General features: G+C 37.8%; 1 protein-coding gene, 1 long non-coding RNA gene and 1 other non-coding gene across 8 annotated transcripts; 1 reads left to right on the top strand and 2 right to left on the bottom strand.

The window, feature by feature from the left end:
- Positions 1-172: 172 nt before the first annotated feature.
- LOC113463733 lies at positions 173-8,217 on the bottom strand. 6 transcript variants are annotated; one of them, XR_005511195.1, is made up of 3 exons: positions 6,156-8,217; positions 605-4,952; positions 173-523 (listed from the first exon to the last, which is right to left on the bottom strand). It is a non-coding gene; the product is annotated as an uncharacterized LOC113463733 (long non-coding RNA). The 6 variants fall into 6 exon arrangements; XR_003388508.2 differs by having other exon boundaries at positions 173-4,703; positions 4,801-4,952; XR_005511194.1 differs by having other exon boundaries at positions 173-4,952; positions 6,156-6,433; positions 6,558-8,217.
- A 3,302-nt stretch (positions 8,218-11,519) lies between these two features.
- On the top strand, positions 11,520-11,600 carry TRNAL-AAG. The gene has a single exon. It is a non-coding gene; the product is annotated as a tRNA-Leu (tRNA).
- A 2,351-nt stretch (positions 11,601-13,951) lies between these two features.
- On the bottom strand, positions 13,952-15,543 carry LOC103721949 (LOB domain-containing protein 15-like). The gene is made up of 3 exons (XM_008812342.4): positions 15,220-15,543; positions 14,631-14,877; positions 13,952-14,523 (listed from the first exon to the last, which is right to left on the bottom strand). The coding sequence occupies exons 1-3, from the start codon at positions 15,231-15,233 to the stop codon at positions 14,152-14,154; spliced, it is 633 nt and encodes a 210-aa protein (XP_008810564.2). The 5' UTR covers positions 15,234-15,543; the 3' UTR covers positions 13,952-14,151.
- Positions 15,544-17,635: the final 2,092 nt, after the last annotated feature.

Genomic DNA, 17,635 nt, shown 5'->3' with positions numbered 1-17,635 from the left:
TGTGAAACTTTGAACCAGATTACAGCCGGGCATAAGCACTCCCATGCAGCTCTTAGCCCAACATTAGGCACATTGCAACCATACCTAGCAATCGAAATGGGTGGAGACAAGATAGGCCTTACCTGTTACCATCCCATAACTTGCCTCAAGATGGAGCATGATGGATAGAGTCTCAAGTCAACACAGTACAGATAGAATTACATAGAGCAAGCCGGATAAATTTACAATAATCATTTTTTTTTACATACAAATCAATTTTTTTTTTTTGCCTCAAAGAAGAAATTTACGAAGAGATATGTTGATTAGGTTCAAAACGAGTTTTATCATTACCTGTACCTGCCTCAAATTTATTGCAGGTCGGATTTTTGGAAACCTGATGGGACGGAGTAAATTGCCATCCCTAGAAGTACCTGCCGCATAGGTAAGCCTGCCCATATGGTCTCTAATTAGAGATCTCCTAATATAGCTGTTGATGTTAGTCTCCAACCGCCAGCTAAAAGCTCAGCTTTTTTAAAAACATGACCTGCTGAGGAATATTTCAGCTGAAATACTCTGGTAGACTTTGCGCATTTGCCTGAATGGTGGAAGAAGACAAGTTTTGCACCTCTTTAATGTTGGAAGAAGAATCCACAGAGTTTGGTGAGCTTTGAGAGCAAAGGCGTAGTAATGTAGTATCGCGTGGGTTGCCTCCAGCCAACTGGAAAATGACATGGACGACTTCTAGAAAATTTCTGAACTTTTCAAAAGTTGGGGAGTGCATGATATTAAACAACGACAAAAAGGTTAAAATCTATAACTAGTAACTTATTGATGAAACCATCAGAGAAGAAGATGCCATGAAGCTGACACTAAGCTCTACTGTTTCTTTACTGACTTCTTTTTTTATTTTATTTTCCTCCTTTGGATTTGGGTTATGATGAAGTTGCTGAGCTCTAAGATCAAACTACACCAACAATATTAATATTACCTGCTCAACCTAGCTACAGCCATTTGGTGATCTTTTGAATTGAAAAAGCGTTAAATAGTTTCACATGATCACGAAAAAGATATCTGGAAGGCATATTCAGTGCAGCAAGTATCGTGTAGATCTATTAAAATACAAAGCCACCATTAGACCTTTCGCTGGCTCGTACTGAATGCATGGGTAAGAATTAAGAAACCATTAACCATACGACTGATCATTAGACATGGTCACCAAGAATAAGTTCCATGTATATATATGGATTTATTATGTCCATACCTGTGCTTTGACCTGTGATTTGCCACTCTTTCTGCCTACCAGAAACTGGCTGTTGTAACCCATGCTGATCGCTAACTCCTTTATTAACAGTATCAGAACAATAGAATAAATTCCTAATGTTCCCTGATCGACTTTGTGATAGAATAACATCCACTGTTGGACTAGTCCAGCTTTCATTAAATTTTTGTGGAATGAAACAATGGCTCCTATAGTGGTCGTTGTCAGCCGTTATGATTGAATAACAGGCAAAACTCTCTAGCTCAAGTACATGAGTTATATAAGAAACCCAGTGAAGAAAAAGAAATGGAAAAACAAAAGAAGCAGGACTTCAATAATATATAGGTAAAGCTATCCAATCTTTATTATCTATTATGGACTCGGTTAGGCTATGTCCAACATTTTGGTCTCAAATATCAAATCCAAAACCAAAAGATAGTCAGGAAATTAGGATTTAATGTTCATTGACCCAATCCAGCCCAGGGATTGAACCAATCCAGCCCAGGGGCTGCCTTGATGTTTAGGCCTAGCCCTACCCCAAGCCAACAAATGACTTGGGTCACCCATGGACTAACTCTTTAAGCTCTAAAATCTAAATATGATGACAGTTCGAAAACTACCAATGGTCGTATGATACTCCCCGTAACAAGACTTACCAACGGTGTATCATACTGTACCATACTGTCATATTTCAAATATTCATAAACCAAAATAGATACAGGGGTTACCTCAGTGCGTACCATAACAACATGACGGAAACACCCTGCACCATAGAATTTCAAACCTTGTGATGGCACCACAAATGAGTAGGAGGGCAAGGTTATACATTAAGCAAATCATTGAAACATTATAAAATAATGCGAAAAACAAAAGGGTGGCTTTAAAGCTAGAATCTATCAAAAGAAGAGATAGTTTGGTATGAACAAACGAGCATAAAGTTTGCACAATCTTTCACCGAATACAAAGTTAGAGCCTATCTTTACATGCATGTGAAATGGTCATTAAGGAAGAAATAAAAATTTGCTTAACCTATTGCATCACTATGATTAGAATTATTTTTACATAACTCACTGTATCTTAATATAGCAAACTTCTAGTAACCAACGATCGAGAAATGTTACACAAGTTTCATGAGCTAAATGTTTTTTAGCTTCTGACTGAAGCAAATTTGCTGTATCTAGAAAAACACTCGTAATTATATTAATTTCTTGAACTTCTATAAATTCTAATTCCAATAACAGAGTGCTCTCGCGTCACTTAAATTCACCTTTCTAGGATTTCTGTTCACATCTCTTACAACCATATATAGATAGAAGTGGCATATTTTGGAGATCAAGTGGGTTTCATGCCTGACATAAACAATCTTTACTAGAGATTTTTGCAATATCACTATTCATATGAAGCTCACAAACTTGCTTCCCTAGGACACAATGCAATCCTTTTTAAGAAAGATATTGACATAGAGTGAGCTTGCATAATGGCCTCTCCTTGAACTATCAAATTTTAATTAGGGAACTGGGTTGGCCCTCTGCAGCACATACGAATTAAGCTGGCACGAGAACAGATGTTAGCTTATTGGGTTGCAGTCAATTCAGGTTCATTTCTTATTTTTACATTTTGTAAAACAAAAGGCAAGGCAAGTGCTCCAATAGTAATAAACAATTCATATACTCTGAAATGTAGGCATCGTCAGCAGAGATCCTATCTAAAATAAACAAAGTTTGTATGTGCATTTCTTATATTAACTTGGTCTTCATTAAAAAGTATCTAAGGCAGGACATTTTAGTTGTCTATGCCAAGTTGATATAACATGCTAGAAATTGTCTTTGTATCTAGATGCTTCTCTTATTCTATATCCGTTATAACTAAATCAAAATAACACTACCTGTGCTGTCCTCTAACATGACTCTCAGATTTGGCTTGGCTGGGACACATGCTCCTGTTCTCACATTGACCAATCAAAAGTTGCCATCTACAGCTCAGCAAAGCAAATAGATATACAGTAGATACAAGAGAAGGCTACATTATGAGCTCAGCATGCAACCTGCATTTGTAACTCTTAATTTTAAACCATGTTGAATTAAACTCAATGAATATAATGATGCAGCTACAGCAACAACTTGCAGCCCTTGGCCATAAATCAGGACAGAGAACTGAAAAGAAATATTTGGATTTCAATGTATTCCTCTTGATTACTCTTTACTTGATAATGAGGAAGCAGCTCAACAGAATGATACTCTAATTGGATGCCAAAAGTTGGGGGAAGACAAGCAGAAGAGAAAAGAAAAGAAAAACATCAACAGAAAGCACGCTTATGTTGACTTTTTAAGCTACTAAATGCTTTGTGACCCCATCTATATATTGTTACCCTTCCACCGAAAAAAAAAACAGAAATCCATCTATATATTGCTAAATCTTCTGGTCTAACTAGATTGACCATAGTCAGGCTACAGCTAAGTCATGCAAGTGCACCTGGACCTGATGTATCACAAAAGTAATATCTGTTATCCATAGAAGTCCACTTGAGCTTAATCAGAAATCCGACAGTCATTCTACTCTCAACCAGGTTTCGTACATGATTTAATTGCAATCGTAGTCCTAAATTGTATTCTAACTGCACTGCTGCCATCTCAAACAGCTGACCAGCACTACAACAACGTTAGCAGCAGATGTGATAAAGATTGGTTATATTCAGAAATTATGAATATGATCTTTCCTCTGCAAGGAAAGAAAGAAAAAACATATCCGATCATGCCCTTATGGAACAAAGACCATTTCTTTTTTTGCACTTGCAAAAAGATCATTTCCAAGAGGCAATTTTTTTCCTCTGCCATTTGCTTTCTATCACCTCAGATCACTTTTGAAGCAAACACTGCATAATAAATTAGAAGTCACAAGACATTAAGGGTGATACACCCATTTCTCTAACTAAATGAACAAAGTGAAAAGATTTATTTACATACACTTTAGATACCAACTTAAAAATGAACAACTTAACAATATTGTCAGTAAAAAAACCATCATATTTTATTTGCATAATTTAAATCATGTGGGACAGGGCTGTCCCAGTTTTCTCATGAAATAGAACACACCGCCATCCCAACAGTTGGGACAGGGGATGTCCCAAAATGTGCCGATCGGGATGCTGGGATGATAGCGGAACGGTCTTATCCCGACATATAAGATGGTACTGTATTCGGGTGTCCTGCCAGATGTCTTGCCAGGACTTGAATCCTTGGCATAATTCATACCTGTGCAGGTGTAGTAGTCAGAGGAGAAAAACAAGGAAATAGCTTCTTTTTTTCGAGAAAAAGATAGGCATGGCCCATCAACATTTCATTAAGTTCATGAAATGCAACACATCACAAGAACAAATAACCGGCACGGTTTTGACTTATCTAAGAACAGATGGCAGAAAGCACAAACTTAGTCATCAAAAGCCAAAGAAATCAAAGGACATAAGATGCTGCAAGAAAATATAAATTTTTAGTGCTTCAGTATACCCAAGTTTAGTAGCAGAATCGGCATGTTGGAGGATACAGTAATGGAGCCGGACAACTTACAGATCCTGATTTTCCTTGTTGTGCGCATGCTTACAAGTCTAATATTGCTACAATCATGGTTAGACAGAAGTCAAATGAGAAAAATCCCAGGTCGCCTAGGTTGGCCACTAATAGAGAGAGCTTCATCTTTGCATCAGAGTTTTCAAGCCCACCTGAAATTAATAATTTCATAAAGAGACAGCATAAGTCAGCACTTGCTAAGAAGATCTCCATCATTTCTAATAATACATTTATTTACACTTCTCTTGCTGTGGCCTGAAACCAGGTATGGCGAGGTGTCCAAAACGAGCATCTTGGAAGATTCACTGTCTTTGTGACTGGGAGAGAAGCAAGCAAGATCCTTTTATCCAGAAAAGATGGAATAGTGAGGTCGATTTTTTTTTATCAGGGAAGCAAGTGTTGGGGCCCACAACCTTACTACAAACAGGTGGAGAAAAATATAAAAGATTAAGGAGACTGATTTCTGATCTGCTTTCATTTGATGCCCTTAACAAATACTTCCAATTCATCAAATGAACTGGCCATGAAGATATTGGACAGATGAGCTGGAGGAACAGTTTTTTGTCCTTGAGGAGGCATCCATGATATGCAGAGATATATCGAACAAGGTAAATTTTTTTTTTAGGTTTTCAATCCTCTTTAATGACATATAACTTTGGATTATGCAGTTCACTCTCAACGTGATAGGCAATCTGATGATGAGCATAGAGCCACCAGAAGAGGAGGAAAACTCTAGCCAACTTCAAACTTATATCTTCCTCTTTTGCTTCCTTGCCACTTAGAATTCCAGGATTTGCATTCCATTTCAGTATTAAGGTACTATCGAAAATAGCCCTAATATGCATGGTCAATCAGTTATGATTGTACATATTAATGTTCTGGAACCATAAGAGGCGATTCACTGATTGAAATGTAGCCAAAAAAGCCTTTCGATGGGGTTTAACATGGTTGATAGTCCCAAGTTTAATTGTCTTATTGAGCAAGGAAAAGAATACATTATGCCATGGCACAATGGGATGTTACCCGAAATTTCAGAAAAATAACAAAATGGCAGTGCCATATTTTAGACAGTATCTCAGCAGCATCTTGAGATTAAAATTGACGATGACATGTGAAAATAGTAATATATGACTATTAAGGAGCAAGATACCTAACCTTTCTGACTGTTATTTCAAACAAGTTAGCTTTTAACAACAGCTTTTGATTGGAACAAGCTTGGAATAGAATGTACCGCATGTTGGACGAATAATCTCCAGAAGAAGGGATCGAAAGGATATCCATGATGATTTTTTACAGTCTCTCCTCAAAAGACATAACAAGTAGATAGAAGAACAAGATGAGTATGATAAACTTACAGATTTGGAGCTGAAAGACAATTTTTTGACACTTCTCGTTGCAGTCATGACATACAACTGCAGCTCTTATATGACTCATCAAATTCATTGGAGAAAACCCAACAGTTCTGCAAATTCTCAGAGTAACAAACTCAGTTATTATAGAATATTAATAATATTAACATAAATTTGCTGATTATTGATGCACAGGGTATTTTTTGGCAGGAAGAGCACAGGGTAACTCAAGGAAGGAGTAACAAAGCATCGAACCTTGCCAGGTATGTAGTCAATAATATGCCCTATACCAACAAAGCAATATATAATAAACAATTACAACATAACTATCAGCAAACATACAGGTGTCAAGACTTTGCTGCAAGACTCAGGTTATTAATGAAACTCTTCGGAAGGGCACAGTCTTACCTTGTTTTTCTAGGAAAGAAGCTCAGGACTTCCAAATTGATGGTGTGGAGCCACAGACTTGAACTTAAGCTTCGCCAATTCTATAAGTGTGTCTGGGGCTAATGCTACTTTATTTTGGTATACTAGGGTGCAAAATTAAGCAAGGCTGGTCAGTTAATTTGGATGTGTTTCTATTCACCATGATTCAGAGGTTTTCGAAGATTCTGAAAAGTTCGATCCATGAAGATTTAAAGCGAGTTCATGACCAACAGCGATATTCATTTTCTCCCTTTTGTCATGTTGGCTGCAGATGACTCATGATGTCTCGGTGCAGAAACCCTAGAGAATATTGAGCTTCCTGGGATTTGGTAGTGGGCCATGCATATGCCCTGGAATAAACTTCACCAGACTGGAGATATGTGCCTTTATCCATCACCTAGTGTGCAGATACACACAAGTGTACCGATGAACAGAAGATATTTACCATTTTATCTAAAGAATTACTTTAATATGGATACCTTGATTGCAGGCTTAAACCTCTAGAGAAAGATCACCTCCGGCAACGAGTTGTTTAAATGCCCGAAAACAAATATCCAAAGTAGTAGAACCACTGTAGAATTCCTGAAATATCTATTTCCGAGAAAAATAAATGCATTACAAATAAACTATATTTACATAACCAAAAGATGCTACGCCTCTTCATTGTTTTGGTTACCAAAAAGCTGCCTGTTTTGATAAACATGTATAAGTACAAAATAATGTTGAACGGCTTCAAATTTTGATGTTTCAGCAATCCTGATTGTTTAGTAAATCCAGATAAGTGCATACAGGTTTCCATTGCACTATCTTATTATTGGGGTAAAAAAGGCTTGACTTTATTGAAGACATATTTTCTACAATAAGCAGTGGGATGTTTCTAAAAATAATGAAATGGCACTAACAGTTATTGTGGCATCATATTTCCAGAGTAGTAACTGTTAATTATTTTTTCATTTCGCAATATTGTTTTGTATTCAAAAATAAACTGATTTATCAATTTAAACTTTGTTAAATACATTAGACAAATTTGAGATGACCCTTAAATGAAATATATAAAGATTAATAAATCTTACAGTAAATCGTTTGTCATGGTCATGACTGCAGTTAATAATCATTGCACATACAAATTGGAACAATCATATGCTAAAAATTCCTAATGTACTTCCTGTTTATTCTCTTGCTTCTCCATTGCCTCCATATCATCCAAATATGATATTTATTATTTATTATTTACGTTTTCGACTCCTTATGACATTATCTAAAATATAGATCATCATGAAAAGAATCATACACAAGAAGCAACGTAACAATTCGAAATGCATAGTATTCGAAAAAGAAGAAAGAAGTATCGCATGAAGCATCACATAAAGGAAACAAACAAGTAAGCACTCTAGAATATCAACAGAAAAATGGGAAAAAAAGCGAAAACTAGCGGAAACTAGGGCATATGTTTTACCCTTCTCCCTCGTTGGCCCATGCATTGAAATGAAAATAGAATCTGCCATATTTCGCACATTAAGAAAGCTTTTTTATAATACCAAATCTACGTTAAAAATTTGAAAAGAGTAAAGGAAGGAGAAACTAATTTGCCCGTCCGCTGCTTGCGTTGCCGTCTCATCGTCGGAGCCGACGGAGGCCTTGGCCCTTGGAAGCCACATTTTTGTACGAAAGAAAGGGGGGAAAGGGACCCGATTTGAGAACGGTCCGTCAACACTAGCCCAAACATTGGACCACTTGTCACCACGATGGGCCTTGAAGTTAATTAGGTTCAACTATGGATCCCCCAGCATTGAACCCAATTTGATGATTAGATCCATATGGAGCTGATTCGAGTTTGACTCGACAAAATTTAGTTTCATGATTTGAGTTCCACTCCTTATGCTAGACTTGACCTGGAATCTCCAAGCAACCAGGAGGGTTTGGATCAAGATAATTGGACCGGCAATATGGTCTTGCACCCAACTTGCAAAACTGATGGTCAATTTACCGGTAAAAGGTTTTCTTTTTGCATGATACCTTCCTAAATATCGAATTTTATATAAATATCTTTTCAAAATTAATATTTGCATTTATACCTTCGAAAAACACTTGTCTTGCTATTTTATCCTTTTTTTAATTCTTATTTTTGTAAATGTACCCACACAATCTAACGCCGTTAAAAAATTAACGGTTTCAAATTAAAATAACTAAAATACTTTTAATGGGTAGATGTGCAAAAAAAAAAATAATATTTATAAAGCAATCATGATGAAGGATTAAAAAAATAGTTTTTTTATTTTTATTTTTTGGGTACAAAAGTGCCTCACACATAATGAGTGTGGGTGCAGCCCATAAGATCAAAAAGAATAAGGGAATACAAAAGACGATGGAACCAAGGTGTGGTTGTCCCATATAAAATCTCCAGAATACTGAGCCGCAAAGGATGCCATCCAGTCAGCCGCACTGTTTGTCTCTCTGTAGGTATGAATGGCTTAATGGAAGGAGCATTCATCCAAAAGTCATAGGATGTCGTGAATCATTCACATCTCGCCAGCTGCACGAATTGGATTTTGAATTCACTCAATCACTCTGGTAGAATTCTCCTCGAGGACAATACCATGTACCTTCTTTTAGGGGAATGAATCCCGACAAAAGTGACAGTGATATCTTGTTTCCAGTCGATGGGCACTTGACCATTTTGTAAAGCATGATTTCCCTCGTAACCCTCGACATACACCACTTTCATTTAATCCATGCTGTATAATATCTCGCTACCAAAGGATGGTCAAGGAAAGGATGGGCAAGATCAACAGGTTGCTATCTCTGCGGAGCCAACATAGAATCAGTTTCTTACCTGTTTCTGAGATGTTCATTCTCAAGAATCTTGTGGTTTGTCATTAGAACATTGATGAACATCATGGACAGACCAAAGGATTGCAAAGATCTGTGGGCATCTTGGAGAAGAAAGAAGGTACCGAGTGTTACGGGGGGTTCCCCGAATTTAGTCCCACATCGGCTAATCAGCGGGAAGGTCTGTGCCATATAATGGGGGGCTCAATCACCCTTCCCTTAGGAGGCGCCTTTTGTGGGGCAAAACCGTGAGGCGCCGTGAGGAGGGCTCCGGGTACGCTCGACCCCCAAATCGGACCCAAAGCGGACAATACCTTCTGAGGGACACTCTCTCTTCCCCTGCTCGGCTGGTGTGTGGGCTCTGCTGGTGACGGGGTGCAAATCCCGCATCAGATGGCGCTAGAAGGAGGGCCTCGGCCCTCCGCCTATCCAGCAAGGAGCCGACCCGAGCACAGGACCTCCCCGCTGGGGGGGCTGTGTTACGGGGGGTTCCCCGAATTTAGTCCCACATCGGCTAATCAGCGGGAAGGTCTGTGCCATATAATGGGGGGCTCAATCACCCTTCCCTTAGGAGGCGCCTTTTGTGGGGCAAAACCGTGAGGCGCCGTGAGGAGGGCTCCGGGTACGCTCGACCCCCAAATCGGACCCAAAGCGGACAATACCTTCTGAGGGACACTCTCTCTTCCCCTGCTCGGCTGGTGTGTGGGCTCTGCTGGTGACGGGGTGCAAATCCCGCATCACCGAGAGATCTTAAAAAGGCTGAGATCAATTGGTGATGGCTATCAGGTGGCATATTTGGTTGGAAAGAAATAACCGCATCTTTCTTCACAAATCCTCTTCCATTAACTTGGTGCTGTCTAAAGCCTTTGATTCTTTCATTCAGCGGGGACATCCCAGGTTGAAAAGCTGCAGGGTCAGCCATGCATGAAATGGTTCTAGATCTCCTTCGCCCTCTATTGCGGAACCACCTTCTTTTAAGATATCTGTTGGATCAAAGTTCAATAATGGTTGGAGGAGATCTGATTGTGGATGATATTTCTTTGTTTTGATGTTTATTTGACCTTTCAAATGTAGTCTTTTGCCGTCTTTCTCCGCAGAGCAACTTAATTGCTCGATAACCTGTTAATTCTTCATTCAGTAACGAATGTTGGGCCACACCAAAAAGGATCAGAGCCCACTAGTTTGAACTTTAACTCGGAGCAATGAAGGATGTTAGTCCCTTTTTTTTTCATGAAATAGGAGGCTAAAGAGAGTGACCTTCCATGAGGTAGACCCCATTAGGATAAATTATTGGGTGGATGAGGTCCATCCTAGACCTAAGTTGAAATCACTCCATTTTTCCTTCTCTTTCTTCTTCTTTGTGCATAAACGTGACTTAGGATGATCTCATCCTAGGTCCATGGCGAACCTGATTCACCTAATAATTTCTCCTCTATAGCCACAAAATTGATGGAAGGTCTGTTATGTTAAGAATAACAGTCTCTAATATTTGCACCTGCACATATGAAGAAAAATTTGAGCAAGTTGTGCCTCATGGGCACGCCGGACCTTTTGCACATAAGAAGGAAATTAGGTATGTTTGGAGAAAAGGGAGGTCATGAAGGTATCCATATGGATGGGGATGATTTTGGCTAAATAAATAGGGCTAGGGTGAGAAAGAATGAATTATTTGACAAGGATCTAAAGCATACCTTAAAGGATAATTTAACAAAAAACTAACTCTATTAGATGCAATCTATATTAACCGATTGTTAGTAGGACAAATATTTTGCACTGACACAATGCAATTCTAAAATTTTAATAATATAAAATTAGATTCACTATTGGGCTAAAGCCTCTTTCTGAATTGGAAATATGAGCATGAGTTATGCATTCTATGCATGTTGTGTTGTAGGTGATATTTATTGGTCAATGCATATGGAATCATTAAATATGCCTATAATTACATTTGCATCCATCCAATAATATAAAAGTGGTTTATTTGACAAGAAGAGATTATGACACCCTCATCCTACCTCATAGTGAATCTTTCTATATCGCAATCTCCCTAAATTACCATGCACTTGCAAAGCTTTTATTATAAGTAACATAAAGAACGTTAATTAGTCAGAGAGCGTTGAGATGGCCGAGTTGGTCTAAGGCGCCAGATTAAGGTTCTGGTTCGAAAGGGCGTGGGTTCAAATCCCACTCTCAACAGCATTCTTTTTCCAAAAAATTAGACAAATTAATTGTATTTGTTCCAAAAATTTATTTAAATTCCTCCTTCAAACATAAAGTTTTATCCAAAACTTAGAGAAATTAATTCAATCTTTTACCAAAAATTTGTCAAAATAATACTAGTAGGCTGGTGTTCATTAAAATCTAATACAAATTTTTTTTCTCTAATTTTATTCAAAACTCTATCGAAAATTAGTCCAAAAAATATCACTACTACTTTTGATGACCATGTTCATTTTATTTTTTATTGGTGATTCTTTTTGGCATTTTTAGGCTAAACTCTTGCATTTTTCGAAAACTCCAAAATGCAAATTCTTCATTTATATAAGTAAGGTTCGCTCTATAAAAATCAGATTATTCTTTTAGCTGAAAAGAAAAGTTGCAAGTTTTCTATTATTCTCTAAAAATCCATTTTCTATATTAAGTTTGATTCCTTCAATAGTTAGAAATAGATGAAAAATCCTATTTTTATGTTAGTGAAGTTCTGCCTAGGTTGAATTACATTTTTCTCCTGATTAAAATTTGATGCTATGGCTTTCAAAATTTCAATAGTCAACTAAATCTGGAATATAGCCGATCTTGTTTTCAGACTTTGTACATGATTATTCATAATGATCTATATCGAGTTTAATAATTTTTTTGGATCAATAATAGCATCGATCATTTGAATCGTTATCAACCTAATCCATTCAAAATGTTCAAGCAACCCATCTACCAAAAATAGTTCTTGCTTAAAACTCTTGCTTTTAAACTAATTATAATTAACATTGTTTCATGAACTCCGAGTTGAGATTTTGAATAGGAGAAAGAAATTTGTTTTCATATTTTTTCTAGGAGTTGGGATGTAGAACTAATATTGCTTTCACATTGTCCATATAAGTAGCTAGACTACATTATTGTTGACCAATGAAAGCGTTACCAACCTATAGTCCATCTAGAAAGTCTGAACAACCCATCTATTTAAAAAAAAAGAAATCTCGCTTAACAATCCTTCCTTCAAAACCGCATCATAAAATTACTTGCCGCATGAAGACGGAGTTGAGATTTTAACTAGGAGAAAAGTATTTGTTTATATGATATTGGGTGTATAAGTAACTATTCTTTTTGGAATTAGAGTTGAGTAAGGACAAACTATGATGCGACCGTAGACCAAAGCCCATCACATCCATGGAATTACCTTCTTCTCAAAAATAAAGAATGGACAACAGGACAGAAAAGAAAAAGTGGAAGAGTTGGGAGATTGTGAAGTCATGTAGTTCCCAATAAATATGATAGTGTTGTTAAATGTTTCTTCTTTCCCCTTCCACCCTGGTGGAACTCCGCACGCTAAGGAAACCCTCTCTAATTTTCGCAATAAATTAGCTGGCAAGATCATTGACTACCCAACCAAGGAAACACAATGCCTCTCTTTCTCTCTCTCTCATCAATCCCCTTCTTAACCCAAAAAAAAAAAAAAAAAGCTTTTCTCCCTAGAGATTTACCCATAGATGAATTATAATGAAAAACAATACTTTGATCATATGTTTTGCTACTTTCAACCAATCCATATACAGTCAAAGTAGAGGATGGAATTGCTGCTTTAATTGAATAAATGTAGTTGTACCCAAATAAATTACAGCAGCAGCGGTATCTGATATAGAATGGAGCAATAATAGAGTCTCTGATGAACATATTAAGCAAGACCATTGTAGGGGGACACATGATAAAGTCCGGGTTTTTTTTTTTGCCTTTTTTTTTGGAGAATAGAAGTCAGGATTAGTTATCCACATGACCAGTTCTCAAGTTTCTTTTCCCAGCTTACCGACCCCCGAGGTAGGTAGAGTAAGTGCACAGACAAACATGTGAGGAAGCCACTAGTTTCAGTCAGCCAGATCACACACGTAGGTGCAAGGAGTCCAAATATCCATTTCTCTTTACTTTAAGCAAGAGAGAAAAAAAGGAGAAAAAAAAGTTCTTCTTAAACACTTCATTATTCCATGGTTTTACTGTATATATATAACTAGATCTACACTCAACGGATAAGATTTTTTTTTTTTTTTTTTTGTAGTGACTAACGGATGGGAGTTTGTATATATGGTGTTATCTTTCTCAATGATCACAGAAAAATGCTTGGAATGGCGTTTGGTGCGTCCTCCAAAAGCCATATTCTATTTTCTCTAAAATCAGATCCACTCGATACATCCTTTTCAGAAAAAAAAAACGTTCGTGCTTTGTCCAACCAAAAGATGAGTACAGATCGACATGGTGTTCACACACAAAATTCCACAAATAACATGACTGGAAGACGTATAAAATTTGCTCATCCATACGAAACATTGGAAGAAGGCCAAGAGATGAAAGATAATGAAAATTATTATTCAGCAAATTTTAGGCGAGTTTGGGCTTTGGAACATCAAGTAGTAATGCTTGAATTTAAAGAAAGAGATTTTTTTTTTTTTTAAAGGAAATTTTACTCCCAACAAACCAATATTTCTTGCCTCCTTTATTCCACGTTGTTGATCATGACTTACAAAATTTTTTTGTGAGCTTCTCAGCCAAAGAATGCGACATTTCCATTTGGGTTGATGGAGCTGTAGTCAGTCGAGGAGGTCGAAGGAGGGGTGGTGTAAATGGAAGAGGAAGAAGCAGAAGAAGCTGGACGAGGAGGTGCAGCGACGGACACATCCCCAGAGGGAGCAAGCAAAGCAGCATGAGATGTAGGGAGGACATGAACACTAGCTTGCCTGCACTTATGCTTCAAGATCTCAGCTCTTACCATTCGGAGCTCCGCCTCTAAGGCCTGAACTTGTTGCTGCAAGCCTGAAACTGCCCCCATGCATCCATAGACTGGGTCTCCGAGCCTCATGTTCGCCTCGTAGACCAGGCTATTGGCCGCATCAGCTCTCTGGGCCTCAGGAACCTCCTAATTAATTATAAGTAAAGAAGTATGTGCATCACAAGAACCTCATCACATGATTTGAAATGGAGAAGATAAACGATGGAATATTTTGCGGAGAGTGGAAATAATACCATCAGCATCTTGGAGACGTTGCTTGCACCGAAGACCTTATGCACCGAAGCAAACTTTTGGGGCTCATGAGGTGGGAAATAAGGAGAGAAGGGGCACTCTTGAGCACACCGCCGCCTCAAGAGCTTGCAAGCGGCGCAAGGAGTTATGGTATTTAGGGTTCCCACTGGGCCTAGTCGCCTTCCCATTCTATCGGTGGTGTCATCAGTTTCTCTCTTGATCTTCTTGCCGACCTCATCAAATCTCTCCCTGTGGGGCAAACATACAACAAAGGAAAAATTCCTCAGGGCGAGGAAACAAAAAGTTTGGCTCTACATGTACCATCATGATTAGGGTTTTGGTGCAAGGATCGAGACTTCTAGTGTTCCCTTTGTATGGAGCATGTGAATCAAGGCTAGGTCTTTTGTGTTATTTAAGGACAACTCATTAATAAAAAGACTGCTCAAGATGCATCTTGTGCATATAGTTTCGATTCTTAACGACAAGCTAAAAATCCAAAGAATATATATATAGATATATAGTTGAAACAAAAAACAGGGATAGATTTTTCCTGCATGTTTGAAGAATATTTTGCATTTTCCTATTACTTACCTTTCTGTGGACATTCAGGCATGCTCCTTGGCAATGGAGATGGAGCTCAGAATTAGAATGAGAGGTGGGGGGAGAGAAATGGAGGTACAGAAGTGAAAGTAGAAAGACGGAATATGAAGAAAGGAAAGAGTGCTTAGAAGGCAAGATAATAAAGGAAAGTGGGCCTAAGCTTATATCATAGATAAATACAAAAGGGAAGAGAACAATAAGAAGATGGTTGTTTTTCTTTTTTTGATGATAACAAAAAGAAGATGGTGAAGACAAGGAATGGTGAGTTTTGTTTGGTTGCTGCTGCTGATGTACAAGAATTGGATCATTGGAGAAGAAGAGAGGTAGAGAGAGGGGGAGAGAGAGAGAGACAGGGGCTCTTCTTGTTCCGTGATGCCAGCTGTGGCATTGCTTGCTCACGTGGACTTCCTTTAGATGTTGACTTCTGTAAGGAATCAAAGGGAAGGTCTTGGCTGCCTTGGGTTATTAGGGATTAAGATTTTGAAAGATTTGTCGCATCTTGAGGTCCATTTTTTGAGCCAACTAAATAAAGCATATACAATTTACTTACGCAAGAACTGTTCAGAGAGCACATGGTTTTCACTAATTGTGATGTTAATTCCTGGTAGTTTGATGTCTATTTCAAAGAAATCGTCATCTGAAATTGTTGCGGAATCTCACTAGAAACAATGTTCTTATCACCGGATGCTTGTGATTGAGGGCAAGAGGATGCAGCTGAGATATGTCTCTATTTCTCAAGGAAGAGAGAGATAGAGAGAAAGAAGAGAGCGGATGACCGCACACAGTGGGAGATTTTTGATTAAATCTTAAATGATGTTCAACAAAAATGGATTAACTTTGTGCAGTTATACACTATTCGACTCCATCAAGATTTTGCTTTAGTGATTGTGCATTTAATTAGGCATGACCGATATTTTGCTATTGTTGCCTCCGGTATTGCTGAATGGTTTTGAGGGCGTGGATAGAAGGTTTTTTTCTCTCTCACTAATTAGGAGGTGCAAAGTTAATTCCAGACATAATGTTTTTTCATCAATTGGGACTACTTCATGGTGGCAAATGATGCATACTGGCTTCGCATTGGCTTTGAAAGCTATTACCTACTGTTTTTTTTTCTTTTTATTTAGAGAAAAAGAAAAAAAAACAATGATATATTACATAAGTTCACGCAAACGATGATATTATTACATTTCTTTAGAGAATTGTAATCACTAATGTTTTTCCTTTGGATAAAATATGATAGTTATTTGACACTACTTATAAGGTTTGAATCCAAGAACTCTCGCTTACAAAGATGGGGTGCCAACTACTTGAGCTCCCATTTGTTTCATTTCATCTTCCTTGCTTTTCTAGCATAGAAGAGCTCGAGTAACAAAAAGGTATTTCACGCTTCACCCCACTTTAACTATTGAATGAGGGCGATCAGACCATTTCCAAGGATATTTGATGTTGCACCATTTTGGCTGCTTTTCAACCCTTTCTTAGAAGTTATTTTGAAACTTTTTTCGAAAGTAGTTCCTGAAAGCTTAGGTATTTAGTAATATCATTTGAGAAGTGATACTACAAGAAACCCTTTCTTCTTCTTCTTTTCTTTCTTTTTTCTTTTTGTTTGTTTGAAGATAAGAGAAGCTGTAAAGGGCCACTCAAGGATTAAAAATCAAGAGAAGCACTTTAAGAGAAGCTACAGAAGTGCATGACTTCTGACTTCTTTTGTGAAATTTCTCCACATCTTTTAACTTTGGCAAATTCATCCGTGAAAAATAGTTGCACAAATATAATATGTTTTCTGAAAGCATGACGTTCTAATATGGAGTTAAGGGTGCTAAAAAGCCTAAAATTGTTGCTGGACCCTTTTCGATAAATTGCTCCAGTTAGTTTGCACACTCACAAGCTACAGGTCACGGGCTAAGGTAAAGAAATGGGCACCAGCTGCAGATCAAATGGGCTCAGACCCGGCCTGGCCCAAGATAAACAACATGTACTTGATAACCCAGCTCAATCAATGTAACTTTTGATTGGAAACCAATCAATGCAAAATTGAAGCACGAGCTGGTTCATTTGCATCCTTTGATTCAGATAGTAGAAAATCTACTTTTGTTATGCGTATCGATATTTTTATATAGTTCCTACCTTATTAGCATAAAATCCCAAGAACTTGGAAACTATTTGTCGAGATCTAAGTCATCAAATTGGACCGTCAAACTATACTAAGAAGCATCAATCGATCATGCCTAGAACATGCCTTGCGAGGCTAATCAAGCACCTCATGTGATGCCAGGAGTGTTAAACTCAACCATGGTAGTTGGAATGTTGGACCAAAAAAAAAAAAAATCTCTCCTAAATTTTTCTGGCTTATGCATGGGTTTCATACCAGTATTTAATTCTATTTCACTTTCAAAACAAAGCTACT

Source organism: Phoenix dactylifera, chromosome 3, assembly GCF_009389715.1.
Source record: "Phoenix dactylifera cultivar Barhee BC4 chromosome 3, palm_55x_up_171113_PBpolish2nd_filt_p, whole genome shotgun sequence".
Taxonomy (NCBI): domain Eukaryota; kingdom Viridiplantae; phylum Streptophyta; class Magnoliopsida; order Arecales; family Arecaceae; genus Phoenix; species Phoenix dactylifera.
The sequence above is the reverse complement of the archived record's forward strand: the minus strand, read 5'-3'. Positions and strand labels throughout refer to the sequence as shown.